The sequence below is a fragment of the Neovison vison genome, chromosome 6 (genome assembly GCF_020171115.1).
Source record: "Neovison vison isolate M4711 chromosome 6, ASM_NN_V1, whole genome shotgun sequence".
Lineage (NCBI taxonomy): Eukaryota > Metazoa > Chordata > Mammalia > Carnivora > Mustelidae > Neogale > Neogale vison.
This window is the reverse complement of record NC_058096.1, coordinates 198,720,211-198,737,910: the sequence shown is the minus strand read 5'-3', so window position 1 is coordinate 198,737,910 and position 17,700 is coordinate 198,720,211. Positions and strand designations below refer to the sequence as shown.

The 17,700-nt window shown below is 36.6% G+C and overlaps 1 protein-coding gene across 1 annotated transcript in view; it reads right to left on the bottom strand.

The window, feature by feature from the left end:
* Positions 1-17,700, bottom strand: part of DNAH12 (dynein axonemal heavy chain 12) — a 243,907-nt gene that overhangs the window by 58,579 nt on the left and 167,628 nt on the right. The window contains exons 50-56 of the mRNA XM_044253319.1: positions 16,873-17,049; positions 14,368-14,499; positions 12,440-12,529; positions 11,666-11,806; positions 9,202-9,443; positions 8,064-8,211; positions 7,639-7,784 (exon numbers count right to left, since the gene is read on the bottom strand). Of these exons, the coding sequence (XP_044109254.1) occupies positions 7,639-7,784; positions 8,064-8,211; positions 9,202-9,443; positions 11,666-11,806; positions 12,440-12,529; positions 14,368-14,499; positions 16,873-17,049 (1,076 nt within the window). The remainder of the gene's footprint in view (positions 1-7,638; positions 7,785-8,063; positions 8,212-9,201; positions 9,444-11,665; positions 11,807-12,439; positions 12,530-14,367; positions 14,500-16,872; positions 17,050-17,700) is intronic.

Below are 17,700 nucleotides of genomic sequence, written 5' to 3'. Positions count from 1 at the left end.
ATTAGCCTGGCTCCTGGCAAGGGCGGTGCAATTCCGCCTCCGGCAAAGACATTTGAGAATCACTGCAACAGGTCCCTCCCGCAGAAGATCAGCAAGAATATACACCCAAGACCAAGTTCACTGATCAATGAGAACTGCAGAACTCCAGAGTTAGGGAAAAGCTATATAGAATTCATGGCTTTTCCCCATGATCCATTAGTCTTTCTAAGTTAAATTAAAAAATTTTTTTTCTTATTCTATTTTTAAAAATTTTCCCTCTTTCCTAACATTTTTAAACTATTTTATCAATACCTTTTAAAAAATCTTTTAAAATTTTCATTGTTATAGTCATATTTTATCCCTTCATTGAATTTAACCTTATTTCTTGTATACATATAGGGGTTTTTTTCTTTAAAATTTTGGGATACAATTTCTTCTAATAGATAAAAATATACCCTAAATCTAGCACATAGCTTTGTTCTAGTCTCCAGCCCAACCACATTCTTTCCTTTTCTTTTTTCAACCAACTTCTTATCATATCAATTCTTTTCTTAGAATCTTTTAAAATTTTCATGTCATATCCCATCCTTTCATCGTGTTTACCCTTATTTTTGCATATATATGTTTTTTCTTTCTTTAAAATTTTGGGAGGTAGTTTCTTCTAACAGACCAAAATACACCCAAAATCAATCAAGTGTGTGGCTCTGCTCTATTCACAAGTCTAAAATATATCTATATCTATATCTATATCTATATCTATATATTTTTTCTTCGCTTCCATTACCCTCACCCCCAGTTTCAGGTCTCTTCTGATTTGGATAGTGTATATTATTCTGGGGTTGTTTTTACTCTTTTAGTATTTTCTTCTCTCAATCATCTATTCTTACTTGGATAAAATGGTAAGGAGGAAAGACTCACCAGTAAAAAAAGGACAAGAGGCACAACCAATGGCTAGGGACCTAATCAATATGGACATTAGTTATCTGTGAGAACTAGAGTTCAGAATCATGATTATCAAGGTGCTAGCTGGGCTCAAAAAAAGCATGGAAGATATTAGAGAAACACTTTCTGGAGAAATAAAAGAACTAAAATCTAACTAAGTTAAAATCAAAAAAGCTATTAATGAGGTGCAATAAAAAATTGAGGCTCTAACTGCTAGGATAAATGAGGCAAAAGAGAGAATTAGTGATATAGAAGACCAAATGATAGAGAATAAAGAAGCTAAGCAAAAGAGAAACAAACTACTACTGGACCACCAGGAGAGAAATTGAACTACATTGAGATACCACCTTACACAAGTTAGAATGGCAAAAATTAGCAAGACAGGAAACCACATGTGTTGGAGAGGATGTGGAGAATTTGAGAGATAAGTAATACCATAAGACAAAACAGTATTAGAATAATTGGGATTCCAGAACAAGAAAGAAAGAGAGGGGTAGAAGGTATACTGCAGCAAATTACAGCAGAGAATTTCCCGAATTTGGCAAAGGGAACAAGCATCAAAATCCAGAAGGCACAGAGAAACCCCCTCAAAAGTAATAAAAATCATCTAATAGTAAGATTTACAAGTCTCAGTGACAAAGAGAAAATCCTGAAAGCAGCTTGGGACAAGAGGTCTGTAACATACAACGGTAGAAATATTAGATTGGCAACCTATCCACACACACCTGGCAACCCAGAAAGGACTGACATGATATATTCAGAGCACTAAGTGAGAAAAATATACAGCCAAGAATACTATATCCAGCTAGGCTGTCATTAGAAATAGAAAAAGAGATAAAAAGCCTCCAGGACAAACAAAAATGAAAAGAATTTGCGAACATCAAACCAGCTCTACAGGAAATATTGAAAGAGGTCCTCTAAGCAAAGAGAGAGCCTAAAAGTAACAGACCAGAAAGGAAGAGAGACAATGTAAATTAACAGTCACCTTACAGGCAATACAGTGGCACTAAATTCATATCTTCCAATAGTTACCCTGAATGTAAATGGGCCAAATGCCCCAATCAAAAGATACAGTGTATCAGAATGGATAAAAAAACCCCAAGACCCATTGATGTGCATTCTACAAGAAACTCATTTTAGATCCAAAGACACCTCCAGATTTAAAGTGAGGGGTAGGAAACAATTTACCATGCTAACGGACATAAAAAGAAAACTGGGGTGGCAATCCTTATATCAGATAAATTAGATTTTAAGCCAAAGACTATAATAAGAGATGAGGAAGGACACTATATCATACTTAAAGGGTCTGTCCAAGAAGAAGATCTAACAATTTTAAATATCTATGCCCCTAACATGGAGCAGCCAATTATATAAACCAATTAATAACAAAACCAAAGAAACACATCAACAGTATCACAGTAGTAGCAGGGGACTTTAAGACTACCTCACTGAAATGGACAGATCATCTAAGCAGAAGATCAACAAGGAAATAAAGGCTTTAAATGACACACCAGACCAGATGGACATCACAGATATATTTAGAACATTCCATCCCAAAACAACCGAATACAACACTTTCTTCTCTAGTGCACATGGAACATTCTCCAGAATAGATCAATTCCTGGGGCACAAATCAGGTCTCAACTGGTACCAAAAGATTAGATCATTCCCTGCATATTTTAAGACCACAATGCTTTGAAACTGGAACTCAATCACAAGAGGAAATTTGGAAAGAATTCAAATACATGGAAGCTAATGAGCATCCTACTAAAGAATGAATAGGTCAACCAGGAAGTTAAAGAAGAATTTTTAAAATTCATGGAAACAAATGAAAATGAAAACACAACTGTTCAAAATCTTTGGGATATAGCAAAGGCAGTCCTGAGAGGAAAGTATATAGCAGTACAAGCCTTTCTCAAGAAACAAGAAAGGTCTCAAGTACACAACCTAACCCTACACCTAAAGGAACTGGAGAAAGAACAGCAAAGAAAGCCTAAACCCAGCAGGATAAGAGAAATCATAAAGATCAGAGCAGAAATCAATGGAATAGAAACCAAAAGAACAGTAGAACAAATCAACGAAACTAGGAGATGGTTCTTTGAAAGAATTAGTAAGATTGATAAACACCTGGCCAGACTTATCACAAAGAAAAGAGAAAGCACCCAAATTAATAAAATAATGAATGAAAGAGGAGAGATCACAACCAACACCTAAGAAATACAAACAATTATACTAACATATTATGAGCAACTATATATCAGCAAATTTGACAATCTGGAAGAAATGGAGATATTCCTAGAGACATATAAACTACCAAAACTAAACCAGAAGAAATAGAAAACCTGAACAGACCCATAGCCAGTAAGGAGACTGAAGCAGTCATCAAAAATCTCCCAACAAACAAGAACCCAGGGCCAGATGGCTTTCCAAGGGAATTTGATCAAAACTCTTCACATGTAGGGATTAAGGGTACATACCTCAATATCATCATAGCCAACTATGAAAAACCCACAGCAAATATCATTATCAATGGGCAAAAACTGAGAGCTTTTCTTTTCTTTTTTTTTTTTTTAAAGATTTTATTTATTCATCAGAGAGAGAGAGGGAGAGAGTGAGCACAGGCAGACAGAATGGCAGGCAGAGGCAGAGGCAGAGGGAGAAGCAGGCTCCCTGCCGAGCAAGGAGCCCGATGTGGGACTCGATCCCAGGACGCTGGGATCATGACCTGAGCCGAAGGCAGCTGCTTAACCAACTGAGCCACCCAGGCGTCCCAAAAACTGAGAGCTTTTCCACTAAGGTCAGAACATGGCAGGGATGTCCACTATCACCACTGCTATTCAACATAGTACTAGAAGTCCTAGCCTCAGCAATCAGATAACAAAAAGAAATAAAAGGCATCTGAATCGGCAAAGAAGTCAAACTCTCATTCTTTGCAGATGAGATTCTACTTTATGTGGAAAACCCAAAAGACTCCCACTCCAAAGCTGCTAGAACTCATATAGGAATTCCATAAAGTGTCAGGATATAAAATCAATGCACAGATATCAGTTGCATTTCTATACAAAAACAGCAAGACAGACGTAAGAAATTAAGAAGTTGATACCATTTACAATTGCACCCAAAACCATAAGATACCTAGGAATAAACCTAACCAAAGAGGCAAAGAATCTGTACTCAGATAATTATAAAGTACTTATGAAAGAAATTGAGGCAAACACAAAGAAATGGAAATATATTCCATGTTTATGGATTGGAAGAACAAATATTGTGAAAATGTCTATGCTATCTAAAGAAACCTACATATTTAACACAATCTCTATCAAAGTACCATCAACTTTTTCAAAGAAATAGAACGAATAATCCTAAAATTTATATAGAACTAGAAAAGACCCTGAATATCCAGAGGAATGTTAAAAAAGCAAGCCAAAATTCGTGCCATCACAATTCCAGACTTAAAGCTCTTTTACAAAGCTGTAATCATCAAGACAGTATAGTACTGGCCCCAAAACACACATTCATCAATAGAACAGAGAGCCCAGAAATGGACTTTCAACTCCATGGTCAACTAATCTTTGACAAAGCAGGAAAGAATGCCCAATGGAAAAAAGATAGTCTCTTCAACAAATGGTGTTGGGAAAATTGGACAGCCACATGCAAAAAATGAAACTGGACCATTTCCTTGCACCACACACAAAAATAGTCTCAAAATGGATGAAAGACCTCAGTGTGAGACAGGAGTCCATCAATATCCTTGAGGAGAACACAGGCAGCAACCTCTTTGACCTCGGCCACCCCAACTCCTTCCTAGGAACATCGCCAAAGGCAAGAGAATTAAGGGCAAAAATGAACTATTGGGACTTCATCAAGATAAAAAGCTTTTGCACAGTAAAGGAACAGTCAACAAAACCAAAAGACAACCAACAGAATGGGAGAAGATATTCTCAAATGATACATCAGATAAAGGGCTAGTATCCAAAATCTATAAAGAACTTATCAAACTCGACACCCAAAGAACACATAATCCAGTCAAGAAATGGGCAGAAGACATGAACAGACATTTCAGCAAGGAAGACATCCAGATGGCCAACAAACACATGAAAGAAACACTAAAGGGCCAAAGGTAGTATTATAATTCCATGAGGAAAGGATGAATACCTCAATAAACAGTGACACAGTGCTGGGGTACATGGCTACCATTATAAAAAAAGTAAAATAAAATTAGATTCTTACTTTTTATCATACCCAGAGATACAAAAAAGAAGCAAGCATCAGAGTCCTAATTTCAAAAAGTACATTGTTTTCCCAGCTTATGACTCTGAGAACTATATCTTGACCTCCAATACCCATGTTTGTTACTATAATGGCTTGGCACCAAGCCGTAGGTAATTAAACCTAGGGTGGATATTTGTCCCAAGCTAAGCCAATCAGTTTTTTTCTGTCATAGGAACTTGAAGATTGACTTGATGGTCCTGGTTAATCTATACTTTTCAACTGATGTGTTTTGTGATCTTGGGAACTGAGGCTTCCACAGTGAACAGCCATATGCACAGGGGAACAGAGACAGACCATAACATTAGCGATAAACTAATGAAGCAGCTGTGCAGAGAATAACACAGAAGATTGTTCCTACACCCCGAAGGACAGAAAACAGACCAATTTTCACCTTCCATAGGCCTTGTGGCCCAAACTTTCTCTGAGGTACACTTATGATAGTCTAAGGTACACTTAAGACAGAATAACCAAAAGAGTGAACATTAGCTACATTACTGGGTTTTTCTGTCAGGAGTTACAGACAGGAGACTAAACCTCTGTGGCCACTTTTATTGGTGTTAACAAGGATGACAGCCATAGATGACTAGACTGGGATCAAGTGGCAAGAACTGAAATTTGAACTATAAGGACAGAGAGTAATACTTTAAAAGTCAACCAGCCCATGGCCTGTGGACCAGCTGGTCTATAAATAACAGGTGGAAAGGGTGACTCTATTGGAATATTACTTTATTAGGAGAGCCCTTCTGCCAGAAATTGACAGATTGTTGTCTTCAATTTACATAAGACCCTGAAACTTCTGGTTTCCTCAAATTTTAATTAAGATACATATAGACCAACAGCATTTTCTGAACTGCAATTTTAAAAATCCGAATAGCCACCAATGCATTGAAAGGAATTCTAAAACAGAATTCTAAAAACTTGAAGTATAATATTCTGTTACGTAGAACTTTCCCTGCCCTACCATAGAACATATTTTTTTGAATAGCTGAATATACTTTCTCAGATTATGATAAATTTATTATCTGAAGTCTCAATCTAAGGATGTTCACACTCAAGCAAAATTTGAGAGGATAAACACTCAAAATATCATACACATCCTTATTTTATTAAAACAATATTGTCAATATAAAGGAAGCTAAGATGTCTTGAAGTAAGGTTTTCAAAGAAGATAAACAAACAATAACTCAGACTCTCAAAATGTAAGATTTCTTTATACGTGTTTCATATTCCACAAGACGACTAAAATTTCCATTACAGTTTTAAAGGTAATGAATGTAATATCCTATTCCATGCACTTCACACAGTAATTAAAAACAAGGATTTGGAAGTTAAATGGCCTAGATTAAAATTCTGAGTCCACCATTTTAGCTCAGTTATCTACTAAATTTCAAATTGTTAAATCACTCCAGGCCTCAATTTCCTCATCCATAAAATGGAATAAAAGTAATGTCTAACTCAGGAATTTTTGAGACTATAGGGCACTTACAGAAGTACCTCATGAATGTAAGAGCTCAATGGTATTAATACATATGAGATATAGTCCCATGAAAAGACTTAAAATTAAATGACAACATGGGTAATCATTTACAGTAAATGATTTCTCAGAGTAATTGTTGAAGTTTTTCAAAGTGATATAAATAAACGGATAATAAAACCATTTGTAAAGTTCATATAGTTATCACACTATCAATGATAGCAATTAAAAAAGATATCTGTGATGCATAAATGACCAAGTTATAGTATCTTTAAAACACATAGAAATACCTAGTTAAAACAGATAAGGTAAATAGCCAAAACCTGGAAAGAGCCCAGGTATCCATCAATAAGAGAATGCATGGTGATATAGCCATTCAATGGAATATTACTCAGCAACAAAAAAATAGGAACTTTGTGCTTTGTGGAAAAAGCCTTACTCAAAAGAGTATATATAGAATGATTCTGTTTATATGAAGTTCTAGAATAGGCAAAACTAACCTGTGATTGAAAATAATCAGAGTAATAATTTCCTACTGTGGGGTAAGAGTAAGGATTTACTGGGAAGGGACATAAGAAAACCTCCTAGATCTTAATAATGTTCTGTATCTGTACCAAGTCTACACTTTTGTTGGAATTCATGAGTGGTATACTTAACTCTTGTGTATTTCATTATATATGAATTCTACATCAAAAGAAAAACAAAAACAACTGAAGTTAATGATATGCATGCTGAAGAATTTGGGGAAAAGTATAACTATATTTGCAACTTATGTTGCAGTGTATGAGAAGGATGAGTTGATGGATGGATAGAGGGATGGATAAGTATGTGATAAAGCAGCAAAAAAAATGTTAACTGCAGAACCTAGGAGGTGGTAGGTGTGTGGGTGCTTACTCTAAAATCCTGTCAACTTTTCTCTACATTTAAATACTTTCAGATAAAATAATTGAAAAATACTTTATTTTCCTTACCAACGCCTGGAGTTATTAACAATCACTCCATTATCTATGGAGAAAGTATCTGTTGGCAATCCGGCAATATTCCAAGCTCTAATTTTTACTGGATCACCCAGAGTCTTACTCAATGAGAACTCCTCTGAACATGGAATTTTTTTCTCCTGTAAGAAATAAATATCTAATGTTTTATTTCATTTTGTTGGTTGAAATATTTTTAAATTATTGATTTGTCATATTATTTAACTCTAAAAAAGTAGAAAAAAACTGAATTAAAAGTTGGACTATAAAAGTATTTTACTGATCAAGCAAGAAGAAAAAACAAGACCCCATACTTTCAGTGATTTCTTCTCTTCATCATCCTTATTACCATTTTTCCTCCATAATATCCCAAAACATACTTTGAATGTTCAAAAGGAAACTTATAAAATATAAATCCTTACCCTGCACAACTTGCTCCAGTTTTCTGTACATCTTTGTCGAAAGCCAGAAGTGAAAGCACCAAGATAGGCTATTACTCCTGCTGATACTAAGACATCACCAGTCAAATTTTCATATATTATCTGAAGGTCATCTGCAGCCTGAGACCATCTGTGAGATCAACCAAAGGCAAAAGAGCCTCACCACAGAGAATGATGGAAGACAGTAATAGAAAGGGTAAGGGACTTCTAGTCCAAATTCTATAACAAAAAGCCATAAAATGTTGGACTCCTATCTATAAAAGGAGAAGTGCTATAATATATCTATGCTATATGAATGACAATCCACCTTTTGTTATTAGATTATTAGACATTTCTTGCAAAACTTGACCCTCCGGAACAAGCAAGAAAACAAAAACAAAAACAAAAACATGCCAGCATTTTGTCTAATGATTTTCTTCAGGATGATTTATTTGGCTTAGTGGCCCTGCTATTTGCTTTAGTATTTATTGTTAGTCTGTATGACATAAAAACACTTGTAATTCATTACTAAAAATTCCATTTAAGTTGTATAAAAGCGGGCATACTGGTGCTAAGGTTAGTATTCTTTACATTTCATGAAGTCTTTACAATAAAAAATGCATTTCAAAATCACCTAATCTGCACTACAAAGTACTGTCAAAGGCCTATTACCATTTCATGCTATTCACCCAACACATATAATTAATAAATGAGATAGCTGGTTGGCTAATACCAATGGATTAGGATAAAGCTAACTGTTTTACTCAGATCAATCCAGTTATATCTTCTTTGAAATAAATTTTAAGACAGTGAGTCATATATCTACTACTCTGCCTGCCCTCAAACCCGGGAAAACATTTTATTATGAAAAAATTTGAAAACACATAAAATTGGAAAGAAATATACAATGATCCCCAACACGCTCACCATGTAGATTTAAAATTATCATCTGCCTTATAAAAAATTCGGAAACAAGTGGCAAACACCATCCTTGACATTGATATTCTGTTGGGAGAAGCCTGGCCAGGTGCCTTGTTGAATGTCCTCATTCTAAACCAAACACTTAAAAATCAATAATAAACACTCAAAGAAAGTAACATATTCAACCCTTAAATGTTGTTAAAATAAGTAGAAATCTGACCTTGATTTTTCTCCTCCCAGTCCTCCAATTAGTTTTGAAGCTCTTTCAAGTTTCTTAGCACAGAGTTCCACCTGGTCTTCTAAACGAGCCTTTTCCTCAGTTTTCTCAATAAATGTTGTTTGTAAATTTTCCAAATGATGTTCTACTTCTGCTAATTCTGCTCTCTTCTGATTCAAAAGCTCCATTATCTCAGCTAAGGACTTCTGAGCTTCTGTTAAGCGGGCTTTCTTAGGAGCCACAACCTGTTTGGGAACAATATATGCAGCTAGGATGTGTACTTTCTAAAACGGACACCTATACAATCCTTTATAGACATGATGAGTTAAAAGTAATTATTATAAATATATTTGTTACTTATAATAAATTATGCTAAATAAATATTTTGCCTTAAATCTTACATTTTTTTTTACCTAAGTAAAGTACAATATATTTATATGTCATATAAAATATATAAAACATTCTGGACTAGCAAATCATCATCTGTAAAATAGATGAATTATTCAAGACTAACAAACTATTTTTTTAAAGATTTTTTATTTATTCACTTGACAGAGAGAGATTACAAGTAGGCAGAGAGGCAGGCAGAGAGAGAGGAGGAAGCAGGCTCCCTGCTGAGCAGAGAGCCCGATGCGGGACTCGATCCCAGGACCCCGAGATCATGACCTGAGCCGAAGGCAGCGGCTTAACCCACTGAGCCACCCAGGCGCCCCACAAAATATTTAATATGTAGCAAAAACAGTACAAGATACAGCAAAATGTCTCAAAAATAATGAGAAGTTGCCATTCAACTGTTGCCAAAAACAGAGGGGGGAATAAACATAGCATAAATATAGGACTATGCTGTGTGTGTGTGTGGGGGGGCATTTTCAAGTCTGCAGTCTTCTTCCTGGTTGTCTGAGGCATACATTGCCTTGGGGGGATTAAGACTACGTTAATAGAATTACAAGGAGAAAGAAAAGCCTTGATGTTGCTTCACTACCAAAACTGAATTTTCCTCAACAAATCTTGAAACGCTGCACTTTGTTGAGAGAAAGGAGATTTTCTAAAGTTCTTATATTATTATGTTCATTAATATATCAAGAATGGGGTTTAGTCAACTTGATCAGGGAGTGTATTTTAAACCATTGGTAGAAAGAATTTAGAAGATGACCAAAGAGAATAGACACCAGTCTGAAAGAAGGAAGATCTAAATCTGGTTCATTGCCATGAATGAAGCTGAAGGCAGAGAGGGAAGGAGCAGGGAGGGATCAGACACAAATGTCCTGTTTTCTCTCCTCAGGGCTGAAATCCTGAAGGGGGAATGTGTTAAATAGAGAACAGGAAGCTCCACTTTCTACTTTTGACTTCAGAGGAGACCTTACTGAATATCTCCCTTCAACCCTTCCGTAGCAACATGGGGCAGCTGCATCAGAATTAAAATGGCAGTGTGGAGGTGTAGAGTGGGAAGTCAGGAAAGATTCTGAATGCCTTGGCTTCTCTGCTTCATGCCTTGTGAGACATGTGGACATGAGTTAGGTTGAAAGCTCCAAAACCTGTGATGGGGAAGGGACAAGATGTTCAATGGAAGAATATCCCAGATAAAATTAATTTTATTTCTTTGACAAGTCTATTCCCCTGAAAATAACAATCAAAATCCCGACCTCTCTACAGGCATATGTACCTTACTAGGAATATCTTTCCAATTGTGACAGCCTTATCATTTACTCTGAGATTTTTTTTTTTAGATTTTTATTTATTCATTTGAGAGAGAGAGAGAGAGAGCGAGAGCGCGCACAAGCAGGTGGAAGGGCAGAGGAAGAGGGAGAAGCAGACTCCCCACAGAGCAGGGAGCCTGATGCGGGGCTCCATCCCAGGACCCTAGGATTATCACCTGAGCCAAAGGCAGATGCTTAATGGACTGAGCCACCCAGATGCCCCTTCTGAGATTATTCTAAACACATGTTACCATGTATTTTTATCTGCCTTTTTATTTATATTTCCTGCTTCCCTCAGTGGGATTCTGCAAGCTACAGAGGGCAAGGCCAGTGTTTCCGTGGCCCTTTTCTAGCCAAATTTACAAAATGATTTTAACCATTCTCCATAAAATATTCCTTACCTATGCATGCTGTTGCTTCAGGGTAACAGTCCATGCTCTGTCTCTTAACTCTACTGGGTCTTTTAACTTCTGATCCTTTGACTTAATTTTTTAATCTGCCACTTCATCCTTGAAGTTTTGGCTTTTGCCCCACGTCTCTACAGGGGTAGGTCAGTCTGGCCCATTCACCCCTGAGCACTACCACTCACTACCACTAGCCAAGACTAGGTTATATCACACACATGTGTTCTCTTCGTCTACTAGGTGCTGCAGCAAGATAAATTCTTTCTGATATCAGTTTGAGAAACTGCTTAACTAGTCAATATATGCACAGATTTTAATTTCTGGGAATATTTCAGTAGAAAATGAATCTGTTGATCCTCAAGATACCTTTGCAACTCTGTCATACACTTCCATGGCCATGATCCACTTGCACAGACCCTCAGCTGCAGAAGAAGCTTTAGCAATCTTAGAAGCGTCAAATTCAGGGTTTGTAAGGTATTCACCACGTATCTTCTGCATAATAGTCACCTATATAACAAACATTTCCACCTTAAAATTTTAACATATATCATACAGTCATAAGATGAAAAAATAATCATGTATAGTAAAAAAAAAATCATTCACATAGTATAAAAAAGGCAAGTTGTCTTTAAAAACCAGTCAATACTTTGAGAAAATTTTAAAATAAGCATAGTTTAAACAGAAACACAAGTCATACTTGTGGGCAGAATACACAAGATTACAGACATTGAAGCAAGTTGTTTCTGCCCTTCCTCTCCAAAAAAAGACTACTGGAGTTTGGGAAAATATGTGGAAATGAGAAAAAACAAAAAATCAATAAATGCAAGTTTGGATGGAAAAGTGCACTCTACATTTTTAATCCCACATACATTTGTGCTTCAGGTTTATGAAACTACCATAAGAGAACTGTTTCAAGTTAATAATACACTAAAAGAGTAATTCATTAAATGATTTTCAATGGTATGAAGGAGTGTTTTTATGTACTATGAGAATTCATAATATAGTCAATAATATAATATTCCTGCATTATTTAAATCTTAAAAATGAGCTATCTTACATTTTACAAAATATTGCTTAATGTTAAAGATCTTATACACCTTGGCAAAGTTATATGTATATTAAAAATCCAATGAAACTCACTGGAATGTTGTCCTTGTCATATTCTCTCAATTCTCTTAAGAAATTCATATCTCCCAGAAGCTTTTTGCTAGGTGCCCAGTAATCTAATATCTATAAATAAAATTTATGGAAATCTATTAAATATACAGTTAAAGATGCTCTGTATAAATTTTCCTTCTTGAAGTTTAGGGTATATTATCTGGAGAAACCGTATACTTTCAAAATATCAACTTACATCTCTTTGGAAATAAAGAGACTCCTCTCCCCAAGAATGTACCAAATATATCAAACATTTAAGATATGAACATAAACTTATATACTGAATTCATTATAAAAAATTATACCTTGAAAGGCAAGTGATGCAATTATTTCTCTTTAGGAAATATAAGAAAAGCAACTAGCATAAACACCATCAGAATTTCATATAAGAAAATGTATTTTTATTATTTGCAGCTTTATTTTCTTTTACTCTTGATTCTTTCAAACCAGAAAAGTAGTGCTATAGACTGAAAGTGTCCCTATCCACCCCCCATCAAAATTCATATTGTCAAAACCTAATCCCCAGTGTGATGGTATTTGGACACTGGTTCGTAGATAGAGGATTAGGAAATAAATGGGATCAGTGTCCTTGTAAAAGAGAGCTCCCTCCCACTTCAGCCATGTGAGGACACAGCAAAAAGAAGGCCATCTATAAACCAGGAAATGGGCCCTCCAACCAGACACTGAATCTGCTGGAGCCTTGATCTCAGAATTCCCCATTCTCCAGCACGGTGAGAAATATAAGCCACCCCAGACTACGGTAATTGTAATAGCAGCTCAAAGGGACTAAAACAGGTAACAAATATTTTTCTTACGGATGACCTCTTCACCCAGCTAGGCTCCCCAAGTGAGATAAAGAAGAGAAAGAAAACAAGGATTTCACGTCGCTCTGCCAGTTACAGGATAAAGCACATGGTACTTGTGTTAACAAAGACATTAAAATAACTAGCCCAACAGTTTTTTTCCTAATTCCAGAAGCCTGATAGGTAGGTGTGCGTGTGTGTGTGTGGATGTGTGTGTGTATAAATGAGAATGGCTTGGTGGGAGCTGATCTATTTATTATCTCAGTAAGGACAGAGTACATACACACACACAACCACACTCACACCCCAATTCTCCAGTCAGGAATTCAAACCTAGGTACTATAAAATTCCAAAAAGAAAGTAAGTCCATAATTGAGTTTAGGATGGATGCTACACCTTCCTTTTTAAGGGATGTAGCCTTGAATAATAATCATAATAAAAATTTATTGTGAACTTACTATATATAAAGCTTTATTCATAGGAGCTTTATATATATTATCTATATGTATAATCTATATGTATCCATCTATACATATGATCTATATGTACGCATCTGTATTTATAATCTAATAATCACATTAACTTTGTGAGGCATGTACTATAATAATCCTCCCGAGTTCCACAGGGGTTAAGCATCTTGCCCCAGGCCACACTGCTAGTGAGACAGGATTTCTGAATACAGACATTCTTGCTCTAGAACACATACTTTTAACAACTCCACTATACTGCTTAACTCAGCAGAATTTTTTGAATGCTCAGAATAACACCTATGTGGTTATATATATTACATCCTTGAGAATCTTAGCTGGAAAAAGCTCACACATTTCAGTGTTCATTCAATCCCACCCCAAGATAGCAGGTAACCTGCACAGACAGAAAAACAAATAGAAGCAATTGGAACCACATTTTTTCTGATGCTATACTGCTTTAGTTTTACCATGGAATACATGTAGATAATGTTTTCCACACTTTATTCTGAATCCATTCAATCTGGAAAACAATGTTTCTTCTCTGGACTGGATACTGTTGATATTTAATTGGATAATTGTTGCTGTAAAATGTTTTGTACATTCACAAATATGATTTAAATCTGTGTCTAGTAATTACCTTGCCTCCAGTTCCTGAAGGATCTGAAATTTTTTCTGGTTTTATATCTTTCATGACACAAATAGCAGCCATAACTAATTTAACACCAGATGGAGGATTCTTCATTGATTTCACAATTGTAATGTCAGCTGGCTAAATTGAAAGAAAACAGAGTATCTTTATTTAGAATAGTTTATTTTTAAATAATGAGAATTTAGAAAATAATGTTGGAGAATAATGGAGCATTGATTTTCTATTGAAATTATAGTTGCTTTGCATAATTATGAAATAGTTAATAAAACACAATTTAAATTTAGCACAGATTAAGACCAATGGTTCTCAAGTGTTTGGAAGTTCACAGACTTATGAGAATATAAATATAGCTATGAATCCTCCAGAAAATACATTTTTACACATATATTAAAAATTTGCATACCAAGTCCATACACTGAACCCAGATTAAGAACCATAATTTAGATAAAGATTTAATTATTTGCTTATATAGTAGTTTTACCAAAAAAAGAAGAAGAAGAAAGTAGAGGTAGACCCTTATTTATTTACAAAAGGTTTTATTTATTTACTTGACAGAGAGTGCACAAGCAGGGGAAGCATCAGGCAGAGGAAGGGGAAAGCAGGCTCCCCACTTATCAGGGAGCCCAATGTGGGACTCAATCCCAGGACCCCAGAATTATGAAGGCAGAAGCCTAACCAACTGACACACCCAGGTATCCTGACCCTAATTTAAACTTATTTCCTAAAAAGGTATATATTGTTATGACAGATGCAACAGATTCACTTACTTATTATCCACTCCAATATCCTTCTGATGTCCTTTGCAATTGTTGGAAAGCTAACAACTATGTTATTTTATTTCCTCACAAATTAGAGTTGTGGGTGGTCATTGGGTTCCACCACCAGATCACTTGAATGATACCAGAATTGTGACTGAATAAATGGGGACATGCGGGGTGGTGAGGCATCTCCTTTGCTGATATAGATTACAGTGAAGGTGGTGTGGCTCTGTGGGATGGCTCTGCAGGCTTCTGACTCAGAGGATCATTCCTCTAGGAGACTATTTCCAGTTTGGTTCTGTGAGTCATTCCTGGCAGCTCAGCCTAGGATCTATTTCTTCAGCTCTTCCAATAATTGTGTAATCCATTTACAAAATATCCTAAAGAATGCTTGTCTGCTTATACTAAATAGAACCAATTCTCTTCTCTGCAACTGAAGTCTACCTCATATAATATAGTTTCTGATACCAGGAAGGATATAAGCAACAGACTCTCAATGAAAGGGGAACCTGATATCAATGATCTGAACTTGTAAGGTTTGAAGGCATCAAGAATCCTATGATTTTCAGAGGAAGCAATGCTGAAAGTTCATAGTCCACAGTGATAGTTACTTAAATTAATGCTCATGGTCTTCTAGAATGGAGTGCCTATTAAAGACAAGGCTTTTCCAGAATAAGGGGCTGCTGTGATAAACATCTAAAGAGAGAAAGAAGAAAGACCACCGGGTAGGATGTGGCTTTTAAATGTGCCAGACAGCAGAGAGGAAGAAAAAAATAAGCCCAGAGTTTTAAATTCCTGGTTCACAGCACAATGAAAGCATTAGACATTTATATAAATGCCTTAAAATAATATATCTTATAACTACAAGGCTGATATAACTGACAATCAGAAGAATTTATCCTGTGAGATGCTGAATTACCCATAGGTTGAGCTCACAATCTTGTCAGGAATCTTACACAGGAATTAGTAAAATGAGGAAAGGAAAGTAGAATGAAGAATGGAGTCTAAGGGATGCCTGGGTGGCTCAGTTGGTTAAGCAGCTGCCTTTGGCTCAGGTCATGATCCCAGCGTCCTGGGATTGAGTCCCCACATCGGGCTCCTTGCTTGGCAGGGAGCCTGCTTCTCCCTCTGCCTCTGCCTGCCATTCTGTCCACCTGTGCTCGCTCTCTCTCCCTCTCTCTCTCTGACAAATAAATAAAATCTTAAAAAAAAAAAAAAGAATGGAGTCTAAGCATCCTGAATGGCCTTCTACACTGGCTTTCTAAGTCAGCAGAAGCTGTCTCCCCTGCTCTGTCTGGTGAGGTTGTTCCGGTCTTGCTTAAAGACTGGAATAGGTCATACACAATGCAGTGTAATGCAGACAGGTGCCACCCACAGCTGTATTGGGAAAGCTCTTCAAGTTTTTCCATATAGACACCTCCAGGAAGCTGCAGGAAGGTAGCTAGCTCCACACTCTATTTAACATCTGCCTCCTGGTCCATGTACGGGACTGCTTTGGCCTCTTGGGGACTGTTTATTCCCTTCTCACTGAAATACCCTGAATGAAAATTATAAATAACACGTACAGCCAAAATATAAGATAGTGACATATTAGAGATGAACAGTGAAGAGGCAAGTTTTGTTTGACTGGAAAAACGATGTAACAGCCCCTGGTGGAACAGAACCATACCTAAAGAACCAAGGACCCGTGCAGAGTTTGTCGATGAAACCCAAGGTAGCAAATTCAAACACTTGCCTTGAGTGTATCCAGGGCAGATAGTGCTGCTTCCAAAGCTGGAATTGCCTCGGCTAGGTCACTCTCACACTCATTTTTCAGAGCTTGGGCTTCTTCAGCCTTGCCACTGGCTATTTCTTCATCTAATTTCACGAACTTTCTTTTTGCTTCCACTTGTGCAGACTCTATCTCAATAACCTAAACAGAGAGGAAAAAATAAAACAATTCCTCAAACATCCTACTGTTTTCTCTATCCTAGAGACCAGAGTATGTTTGGAAATTAGGGAATTCAACACATCATGTTGAAGAGCAGGAGGGCCCAGGATAAAATGAGGAGAAATGCAAATACATGTGACCTAACTGGATAATGAGTTTCCCACTTCCCTCCGAAATTAACACAACTGGGGTGCCTGGATGGTTCAGTTGCTTGGGCATCCGACTCTTGATTTTGGCTCAGATCATGGTCGTGGGGTCATGAGATGGAGACCTGGATCAGGCTCTGTGTTGAGCACAGAGTCTACTTGGGACTCTCTCTCTTCCTCTACTATAAATAAATAAATAAATAATTTTTTTTCAATTTATTTATTTTCAGAAAAACATTATTCATTATTTTTTCACCACACCCAGTGCTCCATGCAAGCCGTGCCCTCTATAATACCCACCACCTGGTACCCCAACCTCCCAACCCCCGCCACTTCACACCCCTCAGATTGTTTTTCAGAGTCCATAGTCTCTCATGGTTCACCTCCCCTTCCAATTTACCCAAATTCCCTACTCCTCTCTAACGCCCCTTGTCCTCCATGCTATTTGTTATGCTCCACAAATAAGTGAAACCATATGATATTTGAC